Source organism: Truncatella angustata (assembly GCF_020726525.1).
Source record: "Truncatella angustata strain MPI-SDFR-AT-0073 chromosome Unknown BKA67scaffold_3, whole genome shotgun sequence".
Lineage (NCBI taxonomy): Eukaryota > Fungi > Ascomycota > Sordariomycetes > Amphisphaeriales > Sporocadaceae > Truncatella > Truncatella angustata.
The window spans coordinates 648099-668597 of NW_025763383.1; the positions used below are offsets into that span (position 1 = coordinate 648099).

Here is a 20499-nt window from a genome sequence, read left to right on the forward strand (position 1 = left end):
ATGACTACATCATCATCGTGGGGTGACAAGTATAGTGATCCACGCCAAGAGAAGTTGCAGCATCATGATAGAACCCTTGATACTCTCACATCAGTGCGCCTTTGACGCTGCATCTGCCATCGCAACGGCAGTATTTGACGAGGCGTGTCATTCCTTATTACTCTAGCTGTGCCATTGGAGGAATTGCCGTCTCGTTGCCGGAACAATGCCTTCGGCTGACGTGAACAGATATTCTTCATCATAAAATTTTTTTTTTGGCAATTCAGATGACCATGTGCAATAGTCATGTCAGCATGGCGCTCTGTGATGGCTGCTGGATTCCAGATTCGTGACAGCGCTACTGAAATAGCAGAGGCTGGTGGTCAGTGGATATGGAGCGGGATGCCTCACGGCGCCGTGGAGTCCAAGAAGCATTCAGGCTAGAGACGGTTCAAGGGCTCGGCAAACAGATGATACAGAATACGGGCTGGTCAGTTCTGCATCGAAGCTGGAAAACCAATATAATGGATCTGGGTCGTTATCTTGCACACAGCACATCATAGGTTTTAGTGCAAGGGACGTGTCTGCAAGATGTGCTGTTTTAGGTCAAAATGACGCCTTCGTAGTACAAGATTCAGCAGGAGGGTTCCTGTTGCATTGCATGCAAGGGAACGATCGAAGCGGGGTCATGGTGCAACAAGGTGTCGGGTACCATACAATAGTACGAAGTATAAGCGGGCGGCTCGAGGTGGAAAAGTGCGGGCCTCAATTGAAGCTGCAGCGCTGTCCACGTCCACGTCCATGTTCATGTCCACGTCTCCCCCAGGAGAACCCAACCTTGTGCGCAAGCGGAATGCAAAGCAAGCTTCAACCAGACAGATCATCTCGCGGGGGTCATCAATGCGTCGTCACAACTCATCATTGCAATTGACAGCTCTGGAAGATTGTGGTATTGTCCGATGTTCTCAATCTCCTCTCCCAATGGCCTTCTCATGACGTGTGTCTTCTATCACGCTATTGTCGAACGTGACAGAACTCTTCACGAATCATTTACCGTAGAGTCCACCCCGCCAAATGTACACCACTGGCCACACACATCATCCTGCAGATAATACATTGCTTGCTCCCCTATTACAACGCTGCAGGCTCCCCCACGTTCTTGGGTTACGCTCTGCTGCAGCTCGGACCATAACCTGCATCAATACGCTGCAAGTCTCCCCCAAAAACCAACTTGACCGCCCATGTCTGCTACCTTCTGCCCGCGATGCCACCCACGGCGCTTATGCTGGGCATGACGGTCGTTCACACGCCAGCGGAATACCCGTCTGGGACATCGACGAGTTTGTTGTTCTGGAGCTCAGGGACCACGCCCCGGGCAACCCAGGTTCTCGTGACGCACAGGGACCGCCTTTAATGTGAGCTATCTATATCAATTGAACGTATCCTCGCCACACCCGTCGGGCACATACATACACGCTTTCCATCTTCTACTCATCTTCTTTGTGTCGAGTCGGATTCGAGCCTGATGCCTCCATTGGGCACTCTGCAGCTGCATGGAATCTCTGCCGGCATCGATTAAAGACAGCAACCGCAGGAGGCCACACTTGGTGCATACCTAGGCTACATATTCCAACCTGTGCATTCGACACAGAGAACTACATTACAGAATCATTGCAAAGTCCATACCCTGCTATCGCCCCATCTAGCTGTGAGGTTGCACGCTGATGGCGCTATTCGCTCATGTATGGATGTAACGTCCAGTTGAAGTCAAACTCTTGCCCCATAAAGCGATCTTGTGCTAGCCTAGCCTCCTCGAATTCCCCCGACTCAAGTCCTATCATCCGGGCTTACAACATAACTCGTGAGCCTCTTACTAAAGCTTTTTGTTTTTCTGCTGCGCTGCCTCGGACACCTGATCGTTGCCAAGTCGCACCTTTTCTTCTCCCGTTCTGTTCTTGCAGAGTTACACAGAGCACATCAGCCTGGAATACAAAGACGACGACCAATGAACGACAATCCTCGGTCGAAGCGCCACAAGAGCCAAAATCACTGCGCCGGTACCGCTTTCGTCCGTGCTTTTTAAGGGTCCTTCCCCCTGCCCTGCGCTCAAAGACTCACGGAAAAGAACAACGGCCATCGCTGCTTTTATTTTTTGGGGTTTTTTTTTTTTTGTTTTTATTCTTTTTATTTTATTTTTCCTAATTCTTTTAGCGATGAGGAGGTTCGTTATTCACAATGAATACACCTAGTCAAATATCGTTTCTTGTAAGTCTCTAACCCATGTTGCATATGCTATGAAGATCGTCGGGATTGACATGAATTCAAACGTCAATGTCAACCCTGCAAGCGAGCAATGACTTGACTCTCATTGTCTATTTTGCGGGGCGCTTCAGTCGTGGAAACTGTAGCTCATTGTCTAAGCCACGCGATGACTAAAAGAACAACTGCTAATGCTTCTTCCACAGGACGGTACTTTCAGTCTTATACACATACCTCTCAGTCTATATGCGACATTCCTGCAACCGATCCTGCAGGTACTTTTGCCACAAGGGGATTGCGATCCAAACAACCTTGACGAAGCCATTGAGGGTTTGAGTATAGACAACAAGCATGGATTTCTCAATATAAGCATTACCCCGATCGAATGCTCTGTAGTATGTCACAACAACTGGGCGAAAAAGGTCTTTGAGCCGATCATAAAGAGACTGCCCAAAGATGCCTCAAAAACAGTCAGCATATCGAAGGACAGCTACCTGATCCTATCGGTTGAAAGCGCCGCCATGGATGCAGGAAGTAGGGTCATGGAGTTGACATCACCGCTGGCTCTTGCAGGAATTCCCATTTTCTTCATAACGACTTACTACTCCGACTTCATCCTTGTTCCGATGAAAGACCGTCAAACCGTGCAACAAGCTCTGCTTGCACGAGGCTTCGAGTTTTCTGACGAGTCAACTTTTGTCTCGCCTTCTGTGCATTCTAGAGGTCCTAGTGTCAGCAGTCGACCTCCGTCAACACCCCCGCCCTCAAATATTGCCGAGTTGCAAACGCGGACTTTTGAACTGCTAAAGAAGCGAAATGTCGTGCCTTATATCGAGGACGACTTGAGCTTGGTCCTTGTTTCTGGAAAGGAACATTCGAAAACTACTCAGATGAGCGATTACCGACGCCCGGCTCCCAGTCGTCAGCCTACCGGCAATGGCTACAACAACCGCAGGAGCTGGCTTGACAGTGTCGATACTAAGCTGTACACTAGCTTAATATCGGTGCTTGTATTACAGCCACGGTTCCTCTCCATGACTCTAGCCTTAGAAGACCCTCCGTCGCTGTTGTTGGATAAGCAACATCTTGGAGTTTTTGGCGACTCTGTTGTTGGAGATATGAGCGGGGACCTTGTTCCAATTTTTCTCGACCTGGAAAACCTAACGCTTGAAGCCACTGGTATTGTGTCGGGCGTTGCTGGTAAGCTCGTCTCTGAAATGCGGATGACGGACACTGGCGCCGGTGAGCAGCTGTCATATCTCTCGACCGCCAGAGCTGGTGCTGTTATCTTGTCGCATGACCAGAGCTTGAAGGCTCTGGAAGTTATGGAACCCCTTCTCGTCAAGGATTGACTGGCCGACCATGACGAACTGGAGTGTCCAACTAAGCGTGTGCCTTGGCCTCGAAGGATCTGGCCTCGGAGGACGATTGCTGCATAACAGAGCATGAAAAGTTTATCGTTCTATGGGTGACGGGAATGAGGCAAAAGCACAAGAGCAAAAAAGCGGTCTTGGGGATGTGGTCCTGCATACTAGCATTAGGGAACGGAGCAGTTGGCTATTGTGTTTCTAAAACTACCTCGCATGTTCTTGGAGCTAATGTAGCTGAGGACTGGCGTTTCAAGGTTTTTACATGGCATGTAATCTATAAGTAGCATCGAGATACCCAGCTTTGGCGCATGGTTTTCATGTCTGGGTGGCTTAGGCGAACTATGTTAATCTCCCTTCCTGCTCTACGAAATAAATGCAATTGTTTCTTTGAAAATCGGATTTTGTCAACCCAGCAAACAGTTAGTGATAAAGGTATCAAGAAATTTAACCTCGAATTATTCTCGATGCCCTTCGTGGTTATTTAGTCCACTTTTCACGTACTTCCTGCTCCTGCCCCGACTCTGCAGTATTTGTACAATCACCACGGAACGACGCGTGCAACCGAACAGCTCCCTGATTCTAATGTTGTATTCGGGAACTAATTACCAGGGGAAGAGTGAGCTGGTCTTGTATACCAGTGGTCCAATTATGGATCATGTCGCAACAACGCTACACCGCTTAAGTTGAAAAACATAGAACAACAAACGCAAAACAACATGAGCGGGATGATACGCCGGAATTTCTAGACTTGGGAGAATCGATTTTGGCGTAAATATCATACGAACAGATCTATAAAGTCGACCTTCATAGCAGCCGTTGTGAGGCGTCCCCTTGAATATGCACCTCGCGTCGCCTGCCGTTGTCAAGCACAGCACTGAAGCTTACGTAGATTTCACAAGCCATAAGTCCCAAGGTTCATCGCAGAACGCGCTTGTGAAGATACATAGAGATCCGATGTGGGTAATCAGTACTTGTACCGAGTCCCTATATTTTCTCCAGCCTTCTTTTATGCGAAATCGGGATAGCACATGAGTCTACGCCTAGAAACTAAGAAACGTGTGAATATATTGATTTGTGGAAAACAACAAGACCTTAGCACAGAACTTTTCAGCCTCGAGACTTTGCTATCCCCTTCATCAGACTTGTTTACGTATGTGGCTTTATCTGTCCGCTAGACGTTGGTTGGTGTTCAGCAAAAGGAATCTTGTGATTTTGCGAATTTTGAGAGATTGTCTCAGAACACCTACGTATTTTCAATGGTTCATACTTTATCCTCCGACTTCGTTTTCGATCTCATTATCGACGATGTGGGCTTTAGTGTAATTGTGATGAAAATAGGGAAAGAGAGCAGGGCATACCAGACGTGCTACCTTGGGAGTGACGAGCTCAGATACTTGCTAAAGCTACCTATTGGCATAAATGGTTCACGTCATCCACACTTTCTACTTCCGAGAGATATGTAGTCTAGAGTGCGTAATTCTGGTACGGCTCATCAGGACAACACTGTCATATGTTTGTGTTCATGTGGTGAATCACAATAGTGAAGTTTCATCCTTCTCGGAGATAATTTGGGAGGCGAGATGGGAACTTCAGAGAGACTCACTGCTTCTATTTGAAAATCATCATGTACCCCAGATGTGGAAGGATTTTGGAAGGGAATGGGGTCGAAAAGAGTAACAGAGGTGGTGAAGTGTGAAGTCGTAATCAGTTGGGGGTAAGATGTTGACAGGAAATCTGTGCTTCTTTCAAACGAAACTAGAAAGGAGTGTTTGTTGTTAGAAGTAAACAGTTGATTGGCTGGTCCCCATATGCAGCACAGGTCGAGACGCGGGTCCAGAAAGTACTGCCCGGAGCAGTGCACTGACAGGACGCGTTCAATATCAGGTATCCACCGATTGATTCAGCTGGATAAATGATGCTCTATGACATCTGATAGAGGAAAACAGATGGCTAACACCCTGCAAGCACTGATCAATTGTGTTAGTACACATATCGTTGCAGGATTCTCAGTTTAGAGCATTCGTGTGGCAGGTCTTCTCAGGTCACCAACAACCAGGGTTTGTAAGGTCATCATTATACTCAAGTACATCAGCCTGAATTTACATCATAGAGCCGAGTATAATAAATAAGTTAATAATTAGTAACTTACATGATAGAGTCAATAGCGCATGAGTGATCGCAGTACCGGATCAACAGGACAGATATGAATGATGATCATAATGACTATCTTTAAGATGAGTCCACGAGTTACTCACCGTTTTCATAATTGAGCATGACCCCTTGATATTTCCTGGTTTGGAGTGCGACACTCAAGGAGCACTCTTCATACAAAGTCTACATCTGCGGTTGAGAGGCGGGCCACCACCAGCTCACAAATCAGCTCAATAGGTTTTGGTTCGCAGTGTAAAGAACTAGCTGGAAGACATATTCTTTTGTCTTGTCATAGACTTATCGTTTCTGCTACCACGAAGAGGCTAATTTAACTTAAAAAGTGCCACAAGATTGAGAACGGATTGCTTCGTCATGGCTTCCCAGGGATCTAGCAAGGGATGACTATATCAGTGGAGTCGAATTACTGCCACCCATGCCACCTAATCTGCTGGACAATATGTTTCGTATATCGCAGAATTCGATTAAACCAGTAAATAAAGGCACGATAACACGATGTATGACCTAGTGGCATTGATATGTCACTCCCTATACCACGAGTGGATAATGTTATGACAGCCAGTTTCTCATGCTTTGTTAATTGAACATTTCCTCATTGCCGTACAAGACAGTCTAGTAATATTTCAAGACCAACTTGTTTCTATTCCGCAAAGAATACACAAATAGAAAGAAGAAACTTGGGTAACATGTATTAGAAACTCTTAAATACAGCTTCGGGAAGGAACTGCTCTCTTCATGCTAAACCTCATCAACATAGCGATCCTGAGACGGTCCCCTGAGCAGAAAATTTGCAATCTGGCCACCGTTTCCACGAACTCCCGAATATACTCACAAACTGGTGATTTCGAATAAGTTGTTGGTCAATCCTGAGGTATTTCTATTATTCCCTTAGCTAAGATTCGTGCCATTCATGGTCAACTGGGATCGAGGACCACGAAACATCGTGGCGCTCATGACTCCTTGCAGCTCTTACAAGTTAATGTAGTTATCGATCTGTCAAGCTTCACTACACAGAGTTGATATTGGACTGTTCTTGAAATCGCTTGTTGGCCCTGGCTGTTCTGGGGCCTCCAATATGAGCTTTGTGGCCGTGAATAATGTAGACAGAGTGTGAAGCGAGTAGGTTGTTCACGGTTAGACACTTTTTGGAAAGTAATTACACCAATGCGTTGACATATGAAGCTCACGGATGTTAGTGAAAGCACGAGCTACAACCCAGGGAATTCAGCGATCAGACGGTAATTAGAATTGATTGTGCTTGGGGTTTAAGCGACTGTTCAGTTGACAGCCTCACATCGCAACAGCCCCCCCAACATATCCTACACAAACAAGCACGCTGATATCGGTCCTTCTATGGAGCTTCTGACAGCGTTACTGAGGATGTTGGTTGGCCCTCAATATGGAGCCGTTTGTTATCTCGGGTATCATGTGGTGAGCCTGGCCGCTTCCTTTCATTATCTCGGTGGCCACCTTCCTTGTCCGTCCTTGCTGCCTCTTTTGCCTGGGCTGCACGTCGTGCTTCTCTTTCCTGCCTCTCCTTCCTCTCCTTCTCCTTACGGAGCGCCTTTGATTCGAACTCATGCCAGTCGCCTTGGATATCAGCAAGCCTACGAATTGGTTAGTATACACACATATGTAGGAAATATTAATATCGTATCACTTACTCAACAGCCTGTCGAGGCGGGGGGTGCTCCGTCGTGAAGTAAGGATGTTGCAGGACCTCAGCAGCAGAAGGACGTTTGACAGGATCGTATTGAAACATGGATGCCAAGAGCTCGAAAGCAGAGGCCGGAATTTTCTCCTTGTACTTTTCTGCGAAGATGTTTGGTTTGCGATAGCTGGGCCTGAGAAGTTCGAACCATTCCATCTTGATAAGATCAGGCCATTCAACCTTATTTGGCGTGCCCAAGATAGCATAGATCTTGTCTAGCTGGTTGGTTTCCGTTCCATCGCCGGGAAAGATAGCATGTCGGGTAAAAATTTCAACCATGACACAGGCAGCGCTCCAGACGTCAACCGCAGCAGTATACTGCGTCTCTCCAAGGAGTAGTTCTGGTGACCGATACCAGATGGTGATGACGCGATTAGTGTAGTCGTTATTGTGGTGTTTTTCATAGAACCGGGCCAAGCCAAAGTCCGCCAGCTTCATTATACCATCGCTGCTCACAAGAATGTTCGCAGCTTTGATATCTCTATGAAGTACCCCGCGAGTATGTAGGTAATCCAAGCCTCCAAAAAGTTGCTTGGCCAGGTGTTTCCTCTGGGCAGCATCCAGGGTGAATGAGGGATGATTCAGCAGCCCAGTAAGATCGTGGGAAAGATATTCAAACACCATATAACAAGCATCCTGCTCAATCATGACTTCTTGCAATGCAACGATGTTGTCGTGCCGTAGTGATTGGAGTAGCTTAATTTCTCTGACCGCAGTGACGGGGAAGCCGTCCTTCTCTCCCTCCATGCGTATTTTCTTCAGGGCCACCAATCGTCCACTATAGACGTGCTCACCCTTGAAGACCTTTCCATATGTTCCGGAGCCGATCACTGATTCATTACCCGGTTTTCGGTAGAACGGTGATTCGGATAGAGCAAGATGCTCAGGAAGTGTTGGTTTGGGTTTGAGTCGCCGTTCGATTTTCTTGACCTTTCGCGTCCGTGGGGGCCTGGGAGCTTTAGGCAGTTCAGGTTGCCGCGGGCCTCTTGGAGGATCTGGCTGTCTTGGCCCTCGGGTATTATCAGGCTGTCGTGGCCCCCTCGGAGGCTCCCCGGAAGGCTCAGGTCCTCGCCGCCTACTGTGATGGTCGGGTTCGTGTCGTGCCCTAGACGACGCTGGCCCGGTAGGAACATCTTTGGGCAGGTCTCGTTCTCTGTTACTCCGATCATCGACAGGCTGCGGCGCTTCCCTTCGCGGAGGAACGGCACTAAACTTCTGCGATATCTCCGGCTTAGGGGCGGCAACAGGAGCTTTCGACGTAGCTTTGAAGGAAAAGCTAATCCTCGGGCCTGTAGGGGCTTGTGCTGCCGGACCAGTGGGGGGAGCACGAACAAGAGGCTGTAACTGGTCATCGTCCTTTTGTTCTTCATTTGCCTCATCCATTTGGGGCTCATCCTGCGATCTCAAGGCACCATGATGGTCATCATCCATGTGGGACTCTCCCTGCGATCTGAAAGTACCGTCATGATCATCCATACGGGACTCTTCCTGCGATCTGAAAGTATCATGATCATCCATGTGGGACTCTTCCTGCGATCTGAAAGTATCATGACGATCATCATCCATATGGGACTCTTCCCGTGATCTGAAAACATCCTCATGATGGTCACCATCATCAGGAGCGTCACTGCCTGTGAGCTGTACCGCATCGAAGTGATGCGACACCGAGAACGGGTTGGGAGTGTTCTCACCAGAACGGGCAGGATTGATCCTGTCAGCAGCTGGCCCAGTTGGGGGGTTGAAGCCACCGCTTCGAGGATCAGGTTTTGCTGAGCTGAAGCTGCCACCACGGAACCCACTCCGTGAAAACCCTCGACCGGCGTTGGCAGGACCTGTGGGAGCACGGGGTGGCGATTGGCCAAGTTGAGCCCGAGGTCCAGAAGGAGGTGCATTCTGAGGTGAGAATTGGTGGTGAGAGTTTCTTTCTCCTTGTCCTGCTATTCTATGTGGCGAGTCGGCGCCGGGGGATTCATGTCGTGACGAAACTCCGTGCGGAGGCGAGGGGTCATGACGAGAGTCATAGGGACGTTTCGATTGGAAAGGAGGGGAAGCTTGAGATGTAAAAGTGCTTCGGACGTCACCTCTCCTGCTAAAATTGACTTCGATACTATTGGCACCTGACGAAGGCTGGCCTCGCTTTACAGGACGAGCATCGTCACGACGCTTCTTCTTATTGCGAGACGCCGAGGGTCCTGTAGGTGGTGCCCTGTCCATGCGTGGGGACCGAGGCGGGCGGGCTGCGAAGGATGGGTCAAGAGATGGTGAAGAGCGGCGTGAGTACGAGCCAGTTTCGGAACGAGGTGGGGGATGAGAATGGGGATGGGGAGAATGACCACGAGATAGGAGCGAATGACGAGAGCCTGGTCTTGGTGAGCGGGAGCGTTCACTCAATAGGGAACCTCGTCTGGGACGTGCAAGTGGCGACTGATTCCTTTCGGAGCCAGCCTCGCGTGCAAAATGAGGGGACCGGCTGCGATCCCTTAACGGTTCAGCGTCAAACGAATCAAATCTTTCCGATCGATGCTGACTCCGGTATGGCGAAGGTGAGCGCCGATGTGGTGATGACTGGCGCCCACGGTTTCTCCTTGCACGGCGCTTTTCCCGCTCCCTCTCACGTTTGGACTTTTTGCTGCCACGATGCGGGTTCAGACCTGGGCTGGGACTTCTGCGTCTCTTACCCGGTGAAGCTGGCGAACGCGATCTATGGCGAGGCCCTTTTGGAATGTCGTCTCTGTCTCGAAAATCGTCGCGCCTTGAGTCGCGAGGGTAATCACGGTCTCTGAAGGCTTCATGTCGTCTTGGTGCAGGCGACGTAGAATGTAATCTGTCGTGTGAAGTTTGTGGCTGCATGCCAGAATCTCGGTCTCGACCTGAGCGACCTCGCTCCCCACGGTGGTTATCGTCGTCGCGATTCATGGCAACATTACGGGCGCGCTCGTCAAGTCGCCGAGGATGGCTGTGGCGGGTTCGTGGGTGGAATGAAGCTGGGTGGTCATGTGTAGGACCTCGTCGAGATTCCTGGTCTCTATCGGCGAAGCTCATACTGAAGAGCGCGCTGCAGCTTGGGCGAGCGCAGTACAATACAGCGCAGCGCAGTGCAATGCAGCACGGAGTCGGGATTTTTGGTGCTAGCGAAGACGGTAACCTAGCCGACTGACATGGGTGCGCCTCCCATGCTGGTTTCTGAATGCACTCGGTAGAATGCCCTGCGATCAAGCACGCACCGGCCTTCAGTATTTGTTGTCGGCTGAAGAATGTGAACGTCGGACGCCGAGATGTATATTGTGTGGTTTCAGTGGCTGCTCCTGTTGTCCGTTCTTTCGTGGTTTTAGTCGCTGGGGCAAGTAAGGTTCAATAGGTGACATGTCGAGCACGCGGGTGGTAGGCATGTGGTCCGTGGTCCCTTTGCTGCTAAGATAGTTCCACCACCACAGCTTCAAAGTTGCTGCTTGGCTCTGTGGTAGTCCCCTGTTGTCGACGATGGGCGACGGCAGATCGACCCTTCAGTGGCTGTCGCCCAGTATTGCGGTCGATCCAGAGAAAATACCGTCAAATCCAAGCAGAATTCAAGTCCAATCAAAGTAGAACTCAAGCATGCCCAGAGCTCTTAAGGTTGCAGGATGGATACTGCTACTGCAACAACAGCAGCAGCAACTGCAGTGGGGGACGATGGGAACCTCTTAAGGCTTTCCTAGCAACGTCCCGCAGTTGCTCGCCTTTTGGCCAGCACAGCTGCGACTCAAGCAGCAACACAAAGAGGCTATCTATGAAAATGTTTTATCGAAACTCCATGCTCGTCTAATCCCGCCCAACAATCCAGTCATCTGGCCATCCGGTCATCCCATCACCCCAGAACAGACTAGGTGCATGTATCCCGAGTGGCAGAGCCTGACATGCAATAGCTGAAGGGTTGTACTGTTACAAATCTGCGTGGACAACCACTCCAGGAATTCAGAGCCAGCCTCATGCGACCCACAACAGGGCTTTCTCTACAACGAGACAAGCCAGTTGCGTAGACATGACCATTAGGTTTGGCGCGATTCCGAGTAGATTAGCATCCCTTGCAACTCGAGAGGAGAAGTACACGTAGACGAATAATTGGCTGGCACGGCACTCAGAGAGGCAGGCTTTCATCCGGATTAACCTTGGGCGAATGCAGGACTATGGGGAGTAGCAGTATTGTAACAACCACGGCCCAGTCGTGTTGGAGAGTGTCAAATGAACGCTCCACAACCAACGCGGCAGAAGTCAAATTAGCAGAAGCAAGAGCGAATAATGCCTTAACCTCCAGAGATCGTTCCGATATCGAACAAGTACTGCTGGTTGGTCCGAATCATAAGAGTAACTTGAGGCACAAGAACACCAAAGAGCCAAGCTGCGCCTATCGCCAGCTTGGAATCGGATGGTTGCTGATCCAATGAAGAAACAGCCATTTCGTCGTCCGTGTTAGACAGTCAACTGCTTTACCGATCAACTTGTTTCCATGTGGTCAAAAGTTGCTGGGCGACCTGATGCAGATTAAGGGACACGAGAGAGACTATCACGCAGTCCAGTCCAGAAGCTCCGGCGACACCTCGTCCCCGCGTCGTAGATATTCGGTATGCAGCCATTTGTCGCCCGTGTTTGCCGTGGATGTTTGGCGGTACTGGAGTAGCTTAACTGCCTTCGTTTGCGATAGAGTCTATATTATTGTCCGAGATTGTTTCGTGATACTCAGGGTATATGTTTAGGCCATGACGTGCGGAAATGCGCAGTACAACTCGAGAAAGAAAGAGCTCCAGGCATTTGGGCGGGGTTGCGGCTGTGGATGCTGGACGCGGGAGACACCACAGTGACGCTACGGATTATTGTTTATGCAGTCGTTGTGTAGAAGAGAAGTTGATGCTATGCTATGACGGCTTGCTGAATCACCCAAAGTGTCGGTCGGTCGGCCGTGATGAAGCATGGTGGTGTGGTGATGCGGAAATCCAGGTCTGGTCACCCTTAGCACCGTGGTCTCATCCGAAGCTTGCTTGCCCATCAAGCGTACGTCGCTCTTCATGTATGACAGTAAGCTTGGGAATCGTGGCGGAACGTTTCTACGTGTCGCATCGCGTGCACTCTGACCGTGAATGCGCGTTTGAAGCAGGGACTTGTAGTAGAGATGGTGTTGATGGACATAAGTGTGGAGTTGGAGACTCTGGCTGTGAGCTGGGCCGTCAGTTTGCGAGTTACTGGAGGGAACATGACCAACGCAAATGCACGTGCACGTGCACTCGCCTGTGTTTTCTTCAGCAAACTGGGCCATTTGTTGGTGCTGTGCGCTAAAGCTGAAAATTGAAACTCAAAATGGAAAGATAAATAAATAGATATCAATTTTATTTTTATTTTTATTTTTACAAGGAGTACAACTACAGAGTATGAATACCTTGACCCTCCGACTGTTGCACCCTGACCGCCTGCTAAACCATCAAGTGAAGTCGTTAAATGCTGATTAAATCAGAGGTGTTATGATATCACAGCTTAGATCAATCGATGTCTGTCTGGGTGCTTTGCAGGGCGGTAGCCCATAAACTATGCCGCACAGCAATTAACGTAGGTGCCTAACCTAGGCATTTAGTGTGGTGTGGGTATGAATAGGCTCGACACAACCAGCCTCTACCTCTCGGTGTCGTTTGTCTTGGATTTTCATAGTTGAAGAGGGAAATCATAGTCTACGTTAGGTTCTTTGTAGTTCTTCTTCTTGTCTTTACCTCTTTCCTCCATTGGACATGCGACAAGCTCTGGTTTTGCCTGACCCTAGTTCGGACACATCCTTTGTGTCGCCCAACCTACAGTAATAGCTCATTAGACTCGATTGTGAAAGTGCATAGGCTGTTCTCCCGGGCTATTGCACTATCAGCATTAGACACAGCCTGTCATGGTGTGTGTGTCATTTGCCCCATGGTTAATGTTTGATAGGCTATTCCCACTTCGTGCTATTCATAACTTGTTATATTCACTTTGTATTACTCAATTGTGCACGATGACCCCCTGTTGTGTATGTCTTACAGGAACTCTGGTGCGGCATGCTATGCCATGGAGTAGGTCTATCTAAAAGACGTGATCTAGACATGTTACGTCTGTTTATTCGTCCTAGTATGGATATAGTCAGCAATCCGGATAATGAAGAATGCGATCATATCGCAATTCATTATTTCGCTCTTACTGCTAGTATGATCTATCACTTATACGCGAGAAGTGAAACATAGTGTTGACACATAGAGTATTAGTTTCTTTAATGTCGAATTATCGTTTAGTCGTCCCATTTTCTCATTAGCATGTCGCAATGGGCAAACCGGGCGGCGGCTAAGACGATCTAAGATAATGCAATATCGTGACTCATAGCTCGCCCTGAACTCAAGACGTATCTTATGGAATAAAAGGGTTGGTCTGGCGGGTCAACTGGCAAACGGAAAGCGGTAGAACCGAGAAACTTAAATCAACATGAAATATGTTTTCTTCTTTGGGGGAGGCAGTCGGCTACAAAACTCAGCAACGTAAAACTTCGTCCAGATCTCACATTTACTATAAAACAGCGATACTGGCCATAACAAAGTCTGAGGTTCTGCTCATCACGGATCCAGCCGTATACCGGCTCTTCAGGGCATAGGGGTTTGACCAGAAAATATAGTGTTGCATATTTTGCTATTGTAGAGTAGAAAATGTAATATTACTGACAAGCGGGAGGTAGATGCTAAAGTTGTTGCACCTATAAACCCAGCCCGCAAAAGTTCCACTATCATCAACATATAGCGGTGATAAGAAGCCCATGGGAGTAAGTGAGGATCTGCAATGATCAAGGAGAAAGTCGAGTTCGTATTTTAGGGTAAAATGTGCGATTTGGTTATGCTAATGATAGCAACGAATTCATCTCACAGGACCACTTTATCACCAATGCTTGGCTGAGTATAGGTGTGGCTAGATGTGCTATTTGTTGATAGTGCTAGTATCGTGACGTGATTCATGGAATCAAATACTTTGCTTCGGTTACGGCATGACTCCATGTGCATTTCGTGTAGTCCATTGCTAGCGATACAATAGCCAAGCTTACAAGGACTTTGATGATGGTATCAGTCAAACGTATACAAGAGTGCGCGAGTGACCAGGAAGGCTTGACTTCAGTATCGATTGTAGCGCTTTCTACGCCGTAACTTCTCCAATTACATTTGCGGTCAATGTATTTAATCGTAGATACGATCAATCCAATAATTTCGGTTTACGCGGTTATCTGGATTCGTCACATACTTGTAATGAGAACTTCCGAGCTGCCTAAATTATATCGCTGGATGTTCTGTTTCCGATGTATTTTGCTAAAGATGTCAGTTCATCCAAAATTTTCATGTAAACCTAGCCTGTGGGATGTCTATTTTCATCCATCCGATGCAGTTACAGACGTTCCTTCGAGCTGCCTCTTTCGTCACACTCTCGCGAATGCCGTTTGTGCATTCGTCTCATCAAAGTCTGAGGGCTTCTTCGGATCGTTTATTCGACATGGCAAGAATGCTGGCAGCTCGGAGACTTGAATTGGTGGTGTGCAATCAATCTGCCGCACTGCCGATGAGACCGGACGTCTTGTTTCATCCCGTGCGTTACTCACCGGTAAGAACCGAGTATATATTGGAAAGACCCACACCATGACTCGGAGCCAACTTACGGAGAATAAATTTGACAAGCAGCGTTCTAGGGCAGTTGACAGCGGCTTGATAGATTGTAAGGTTATCTGTAGTCATAATCTGTTGCCCCGAACAAACTAATAATCTGCAGTCATATTGGATGATGCAATACCCCCATCACGCAATGAAGACATGGGCTATGCATATTGGGGTTGCCTCGTCAATAAATAGTCTTAGTAGTTTAGATGATGTCTAAGCACACCAGTGTTTTCTAGAAGCATATATGGCTTGGATAGTAGACCAAATGGGATATGTTAGATGATACGTCGAAAAAGTCTTCTCACCTCGCTGTATCTAACCTAGAATATTGGCAACCGAATTTCTGAGCTTGGAGCTACTAAACTTCTGTGATAACGTCCGGGCACGACTTTGCAATAGATGTGCGTCTGGCGTCACGAACTTTCTTGTTTAAAGCATGATGAAAGTCAAAGGCGCAGTCAACCTTATCGTAACACTCGGAGAATATTGTAGTCAAAATCTCCAGCGAGAGGCTGGAAGCGATGGGCCACTTACTGAGCTGTTGGTTGACCTGTAAGATTCACCCTTCATTTCGGATCGACAAGCTTCCTACCTACTTTGCACGTAGAGACAAGCTTTGATGCCGCAGGAGCCATGCGAGGAGTGCGAAGCTGCGAACGGCAAAGGTGAGTTTGCGTCAAGGCCCAGGATCTAGCGGATCCTGGTTAACAGGCCCATGAAAAGTTGCCTCTGCACTTGCTTAGTAGGCTGTCGACATGAAGGATCACTGTGATATCACTGGTCCCAGAGCCCGGCCTCAATATCTGCAAGGCTTTGGCGGTTTGTATGGTGTGAGTGGATTCTAGAACACTCACGTACACCCTGGTTCTGTCTCATCCACCAGACCAACTAGAACAATTCCAGAGCTCAAAGTTTGAGGCCTTGAGCCGAAAGTCACCCTAAGATCTGAACGTTTGGCCCTGCAGGCCGGCGATGACCTCTCCCGAGGCCTGGAGTTTGTCGTCATTGTGACATATCGATGCATACAACCAGAATTGTTTTCGAAAATTCCAAGTAAATATGTCTTTCTTTGTAACCAGGCAGACTTAACGCTATGAATTCGGTTATAAGAACTGCTGGTGCAATTGGAATCATTCATCTGAAGAACTGAAGGTGTTCGTACCTTTGCAAGGGATCTCTGCGCCACTCTCACAATACCGTCCGAGCACTTTATGCTGTTGACACTTTTTGCGCATCAGGAGGCAACCCATTTGGAGTGGACCAGACGAACCAATACCCGACTCCCGACAGGGGGAAGGTTTCTTCCCCATCCATCGGTGCATAATTTTGTAGGACAAATGTCCGCCACCAACAGCAGATAGGGCAGTTTCTCTGACAGCTTACAGGCTTCTTCGTCTGGTATTCACGGACCATGACGACGACCGCGGTTTAGTTGCAAGCGATACGGCGAGCTAGATGATATTTCAAATAATAAAGCCAGTGGTTGGTGTTGATAGTGGCACCTCGTAGCTTCCACTGTTTCGAAGCATTTCTGTATGTGGATTTGCAACATGCGATTGGATATCGCATAGCTAGAATCAATCACACATGGCTGCATTACTCCTCAAGCGACTGGCTGTCCCATAGTGAGTTATTAATGTGCGGTTTCGTTCCTTTCTGTTGAAGGTCACATGCCGTCATTGTGTAAGGGGGCCATGGCCGTTGTGGGCTGCAGATTGAGGCTTGCTATGTATCTAGTAGTTGCATGCCACTGCACGTTGACTGTTGAAGATGTGAAAGTTAAAGTTAGTCTAAGCCCGGATACGGCACGAGAGGCGGGCATGCGGGCGCAAGATGCCCTTGCTGGACCTTGCAGATTGAACCCTGACGGCTCAGGGGTCTGTATCTCGGGACGTTTGAAGGTTGTTCGGACGCGGGGGTGCTAGGCTATAATTGGTATAGTACCGCCCCTTGGGGCTCAACTCTCAACCTTATTGTCGTAGTTGCAGCTGCACGACGAAACCACAACGTGTTCCAGCTCTGCTTCAACCCCATCGCCACACAATGCTTCAAGACGCGTTGTGCTCGGGCTAGCTATCACATCACCACCTCACTGCTGCTCTAGGCCACCAACCCAATGCCATCTCGCCAGGGTTCGCGCCATCCACACGGCAGAAGCGGGTGTACTCATGTCCCACTTAATCGCAAGTGCAAGCAAGTTTAGTTGAAGATACCTGAAATTGGCTTGCTTGCAACTGTCCATGGGTCATGGCAGACAGAATCATACCAGTTATCGCTATTTTGGGTCTCCCTGAAACCTGCATCCAATGGCTATCTAGCACTCGAGCTTGTCCATGTCTTTCTACTCCGCTTACCATACCACATAAACGCTGCACCCATGATGACCTGCAGGCCTAGCTCGATATCGAAGCCGGACCTCTTCGAGCCCGCGCGGGGGCCACCATCATAGGTGACATTTCTGCACGTCGGATCTGGAATATCATCTCTACGACCACCAGCTTTCATGCGTTCTCTTGGTTCTTCCCGCTTCCTCTGGATCAGGACTGCGGCCTGGTGCGTTGCTTTCCATCGCTAATCCCAGTACCCCAGTGGTCACTGTGTCTTTCGTTTCCGACTGTAGATTATTCTTTTCCATACTGCGGGTTCAGGGTCTGTTTCGTCTGGTCTGTGATCTGGTATCTGACGTGACCAATCTATCTTCTCTTTCCATCTCATTATCTTGACTTCCTCTTTCCCCCCATTCTCCACCATACAATATCTCAGTAATCGATTCGATCGCTACAACCAGCCATCTATGGACTAGATGATCACGACCCAAAGACAAGCATAGGCATTCGCCATTGCCTAGAGTTCACTACCAGCAGAGATGTCCGGATCTTCGAGTATTGGCAGCGGCTACTCTGCCAACAGCGCCTATGGCATGAATATGAGCATGGCGAACAGCTCTGCAGGAGTCCTACAGGCATCGAGCAGCAACTCGACTTATGCAGTGATCAACCAGCTCAAGTTTTTGGCCGCGAAATCAATACGATCGTCCGCAATCATCCTCGCTGTGTTCAACACAATCGCAGCTTTCGCCACAGCGATGGGTATCCTATATGATTGTTACCAGAGAGCCAAGAGGAACAGCCCAAGAGGTCAGAAGTGAGTTGCTCCAAGTTCTGGACTCGATACATAAAACTGACAAAGGCTACAGAGTGTCTCTACTTACTTGTGTCAAGGGTGCAGAGACATATCCATTCTTCTTGTCATTGGCCATCGTGATTCAAGGCATAATCTTCGCAGTATCTCAGTCAAGAGGACTAGACGGGCTCTTCGCTAAGGGATGCGCTCTGATCTCGCAGTTCATGCTGCCAGGTACGTTGTCTGGTCATAAAGTCTTGTGGATAACACTGCTAACTCACCGACAGCGGTCTTCATCGTACCGTTCCTCCAACTCATATTCGGCATCGAGCTTACTCTTCGTGGCTTTCGAAGGATACCGTTTCCCAGCAGGGGACATTGGACCGTGGCCATCTGTTTAGCTGTGTGGTCAACGCTCCTCGTAATTACTGGTCTGGTCACCTTTTTTATCCCATCCGCGGATTTCTGCTTTGCATCTCTGTTTTGGTTCGTTGCGAAGTGGGCAGAAGGCGGTTTTGCACTGTTCACAGTCATTTCTGTTGTCCTTGTAGGATGTGTCATCACGGTTTTCTTGAAGTTAACCAGGCATTCCACTATCGAGACAAGCACTAGAGTTGAAGCTTCGCGAATGGTCTACTTCCTTTCCGTAGCCATTGTTTCTAACGTGAGTTTTCACTCTTGAAGCGGCTATTCCTACTTGCTAATGATCTTCAGGTGTTCTTGGTGCCATTTTTTGCCTATCTCACCTTTAGCAATCCGAATGATAACGACGGAAACAATGGCCTTACACTGTCCATGATTGCCCAAGTAGTGGCAAATGTATCTGGGCTAATGAACGGTGGCCTTCACCTTTGCTTCAGAGCTAATATCATATCTACTATTGCGCCTAAAGACAAGCTTGCCGAATATGAAAGACAACAATTAAAACACAAAATTCGGAAGGCAGACCCAGGATACGACTTTTCCAGTATCGCGCTACAACCAGTCAGCTCCCCAAAGACCTTGCAAAGGGTAGACAGCGAAGAGACCCTGGTAAAACGATACGAAAAGGACGAAGAAGCATTGATCGAGTCTCCTTCCACAAAAGCATATGAATACAGCCCGACGCCTTTGAGATCGAATGGCGTATTTCCAACTATTTCAATACCACGTGCACCGGAACCTGCTGAGTTACCAAATGCCACTCCCTCAATAAGCTTTCCTAAGCGACGACCTTCCACGTCGTACTCGTTGTTTCCCAACCAAAACATCGCCAACACCCAATCGATTACAATACTGCCACCCACAACTTACTCGCCTGTTGAGAACAACAATAACAGTCTGTTTGATGATTTCAACAGTCTGAAGCCGCCGCCTTCCATCAAGAGTCGCCACCTGCGAAACTCGTCCCTTGTTTCGTCGGCTACGGTCCAGATCGGCCTCCGCTTCTCCAACGTCGCGGACATGCCGCCAATGGCAGCCTCGAACGTAAAAAATGCCGAGAGAGTGCATAATCTGGACTGCCCAAAGGCTATTCGGCCAACTCCGATGGCATCGTTCTCGCCAGCAAGTGAGCCCGTCTCGCCTTTCGAGCCCTCCAGCCCCATCAGCCAAGTCAGCTCACGGGATCCTGTCAAGAATGCAAGGATGAAGACCTTGCCACCAGTCCCACGCCAAGTCACTCTTATGCAGGAAACACCATTGGCACCGGAGGACGAAGAGGGATCCCTCACCTTGAGCTCTGCAGTATACAGACCGGAGAGCCCCACCAAGAAGGTGCCCAGTCCCAAGGGAGTTGGATTTCAGTTTCCACCCCCCAAGCGGGTGAACACCACCCCTGTTCAAAACTCGTCAAGAACCGCCCCTCCTCGGAGTCGTGGCAACTCCGATGCTGCACAGAGCAGAGGTGACTGGATCTAAAAGAGTGTTTGCTGTCATTATACCATTTCATTTCGTTTTATAAAAGCGGAGTTGTACGGGGGATCTCATGATACCTGGCAAGTCTTGCTATTTTCATTAGGTTTATATATACTCTCAATATCCAGTAGGGAGCTGGGATTGCACAGCTGCTTATTGCTGCATGACCTGGGGTGGTGTCGAAGAAGGAAGCAAAGAGTTTCCAGTACTTCCTTATGTCACTCTCGTGGGTTGTTATATACATGTGTACAGTTGGAACCTCATAAAAGGGCCGGGTGGTCATTGAGCTACATAGGGACGAGGATATGATTGAATGTCG

General features: G+C 48.6%; 4 protein-coding genes across 4 annotated transcripts; 3 read left to right on the plus strand and 1 right to left on the minus strand.

Moving 5' to 3' along the window:
• Window positions 1-371: 371 nt before the first annotated feature.
• BKA67DRAFT_534055 (uncharacterized protein) lies at window positions 372-1398 on the plus strand (the record flags this gene model as incomplete). The annotated part of the gene is made up of 3 exons (XM_046099796.1): window positions 372-469; window positions 606-928; window positions 1088-1398. 3 exons carry the CDS (start codon window positions 372-374, stop codon window positions 1396-1398), a joined length of 732 nt encoding a protein of 243 aa, XP_045959381.1.
• Window positions 1399-2222: 824 nt separating this feature from the next.
• On the plus strand, window positions 2223-4019 carry BKA67DRAFT_559524 (uncharacterized protein). Its single transcript, XM_046102405.1, has one exon. The coding sequence runs from the start codon at window positions 2430-2432 to the stop codon at window positions 3588-3590; it is 1161 nt and encodes a 386-aa protein (XP_045959382.1). The 5' UTR covers window positions 2223-2429; the 3' UTR covers window positions 3591-4019.
• Window positions 4020-7128: 3109 nt separating this feature from the next.
• On the minus strand, window positions 7129-8871 carry BKA67DRAFT_516395 (kinase-like domain-containing protein; the record flags this gene model as incomplete). Its single annotated transcript, XM_046097808.1, has 2 exons — window positions 7129-7384; window positions 7442-8871. The coding sequence occupies 2 exons, from the start codon at window positions 8869-8871 to the stop codon at window positions 7129-7131; spliced, it is 1686 nt and encodes a 561-aa protein (XP_045959383.1).
• An 8976-nt stretch (window positions 8872-17847) lies between these two features.
• Window positions 17848-20202, plus strand: BKA67DRAFT_226745 (uncharacterized protein). The gene is made up of 4 exons (XM_046095601.1): window positions 17848-18305; window positions 18358-18518; window positions 18572-18948; window positions 18999-20202. The coding sequence occupies exons 1-4, from the start codon at window positions 18028-18030 to the stop codon at window positions 20181-20183; spliced, it is 2001 nt and encodes a 666-aa protein (XP_045959384.1). The 5' UTR covers window positions 17848-18027; the 3' UTR covers window positions 20184-20202.
• Window positions 20203-20499: the final 297 nt, after the last annotated feature.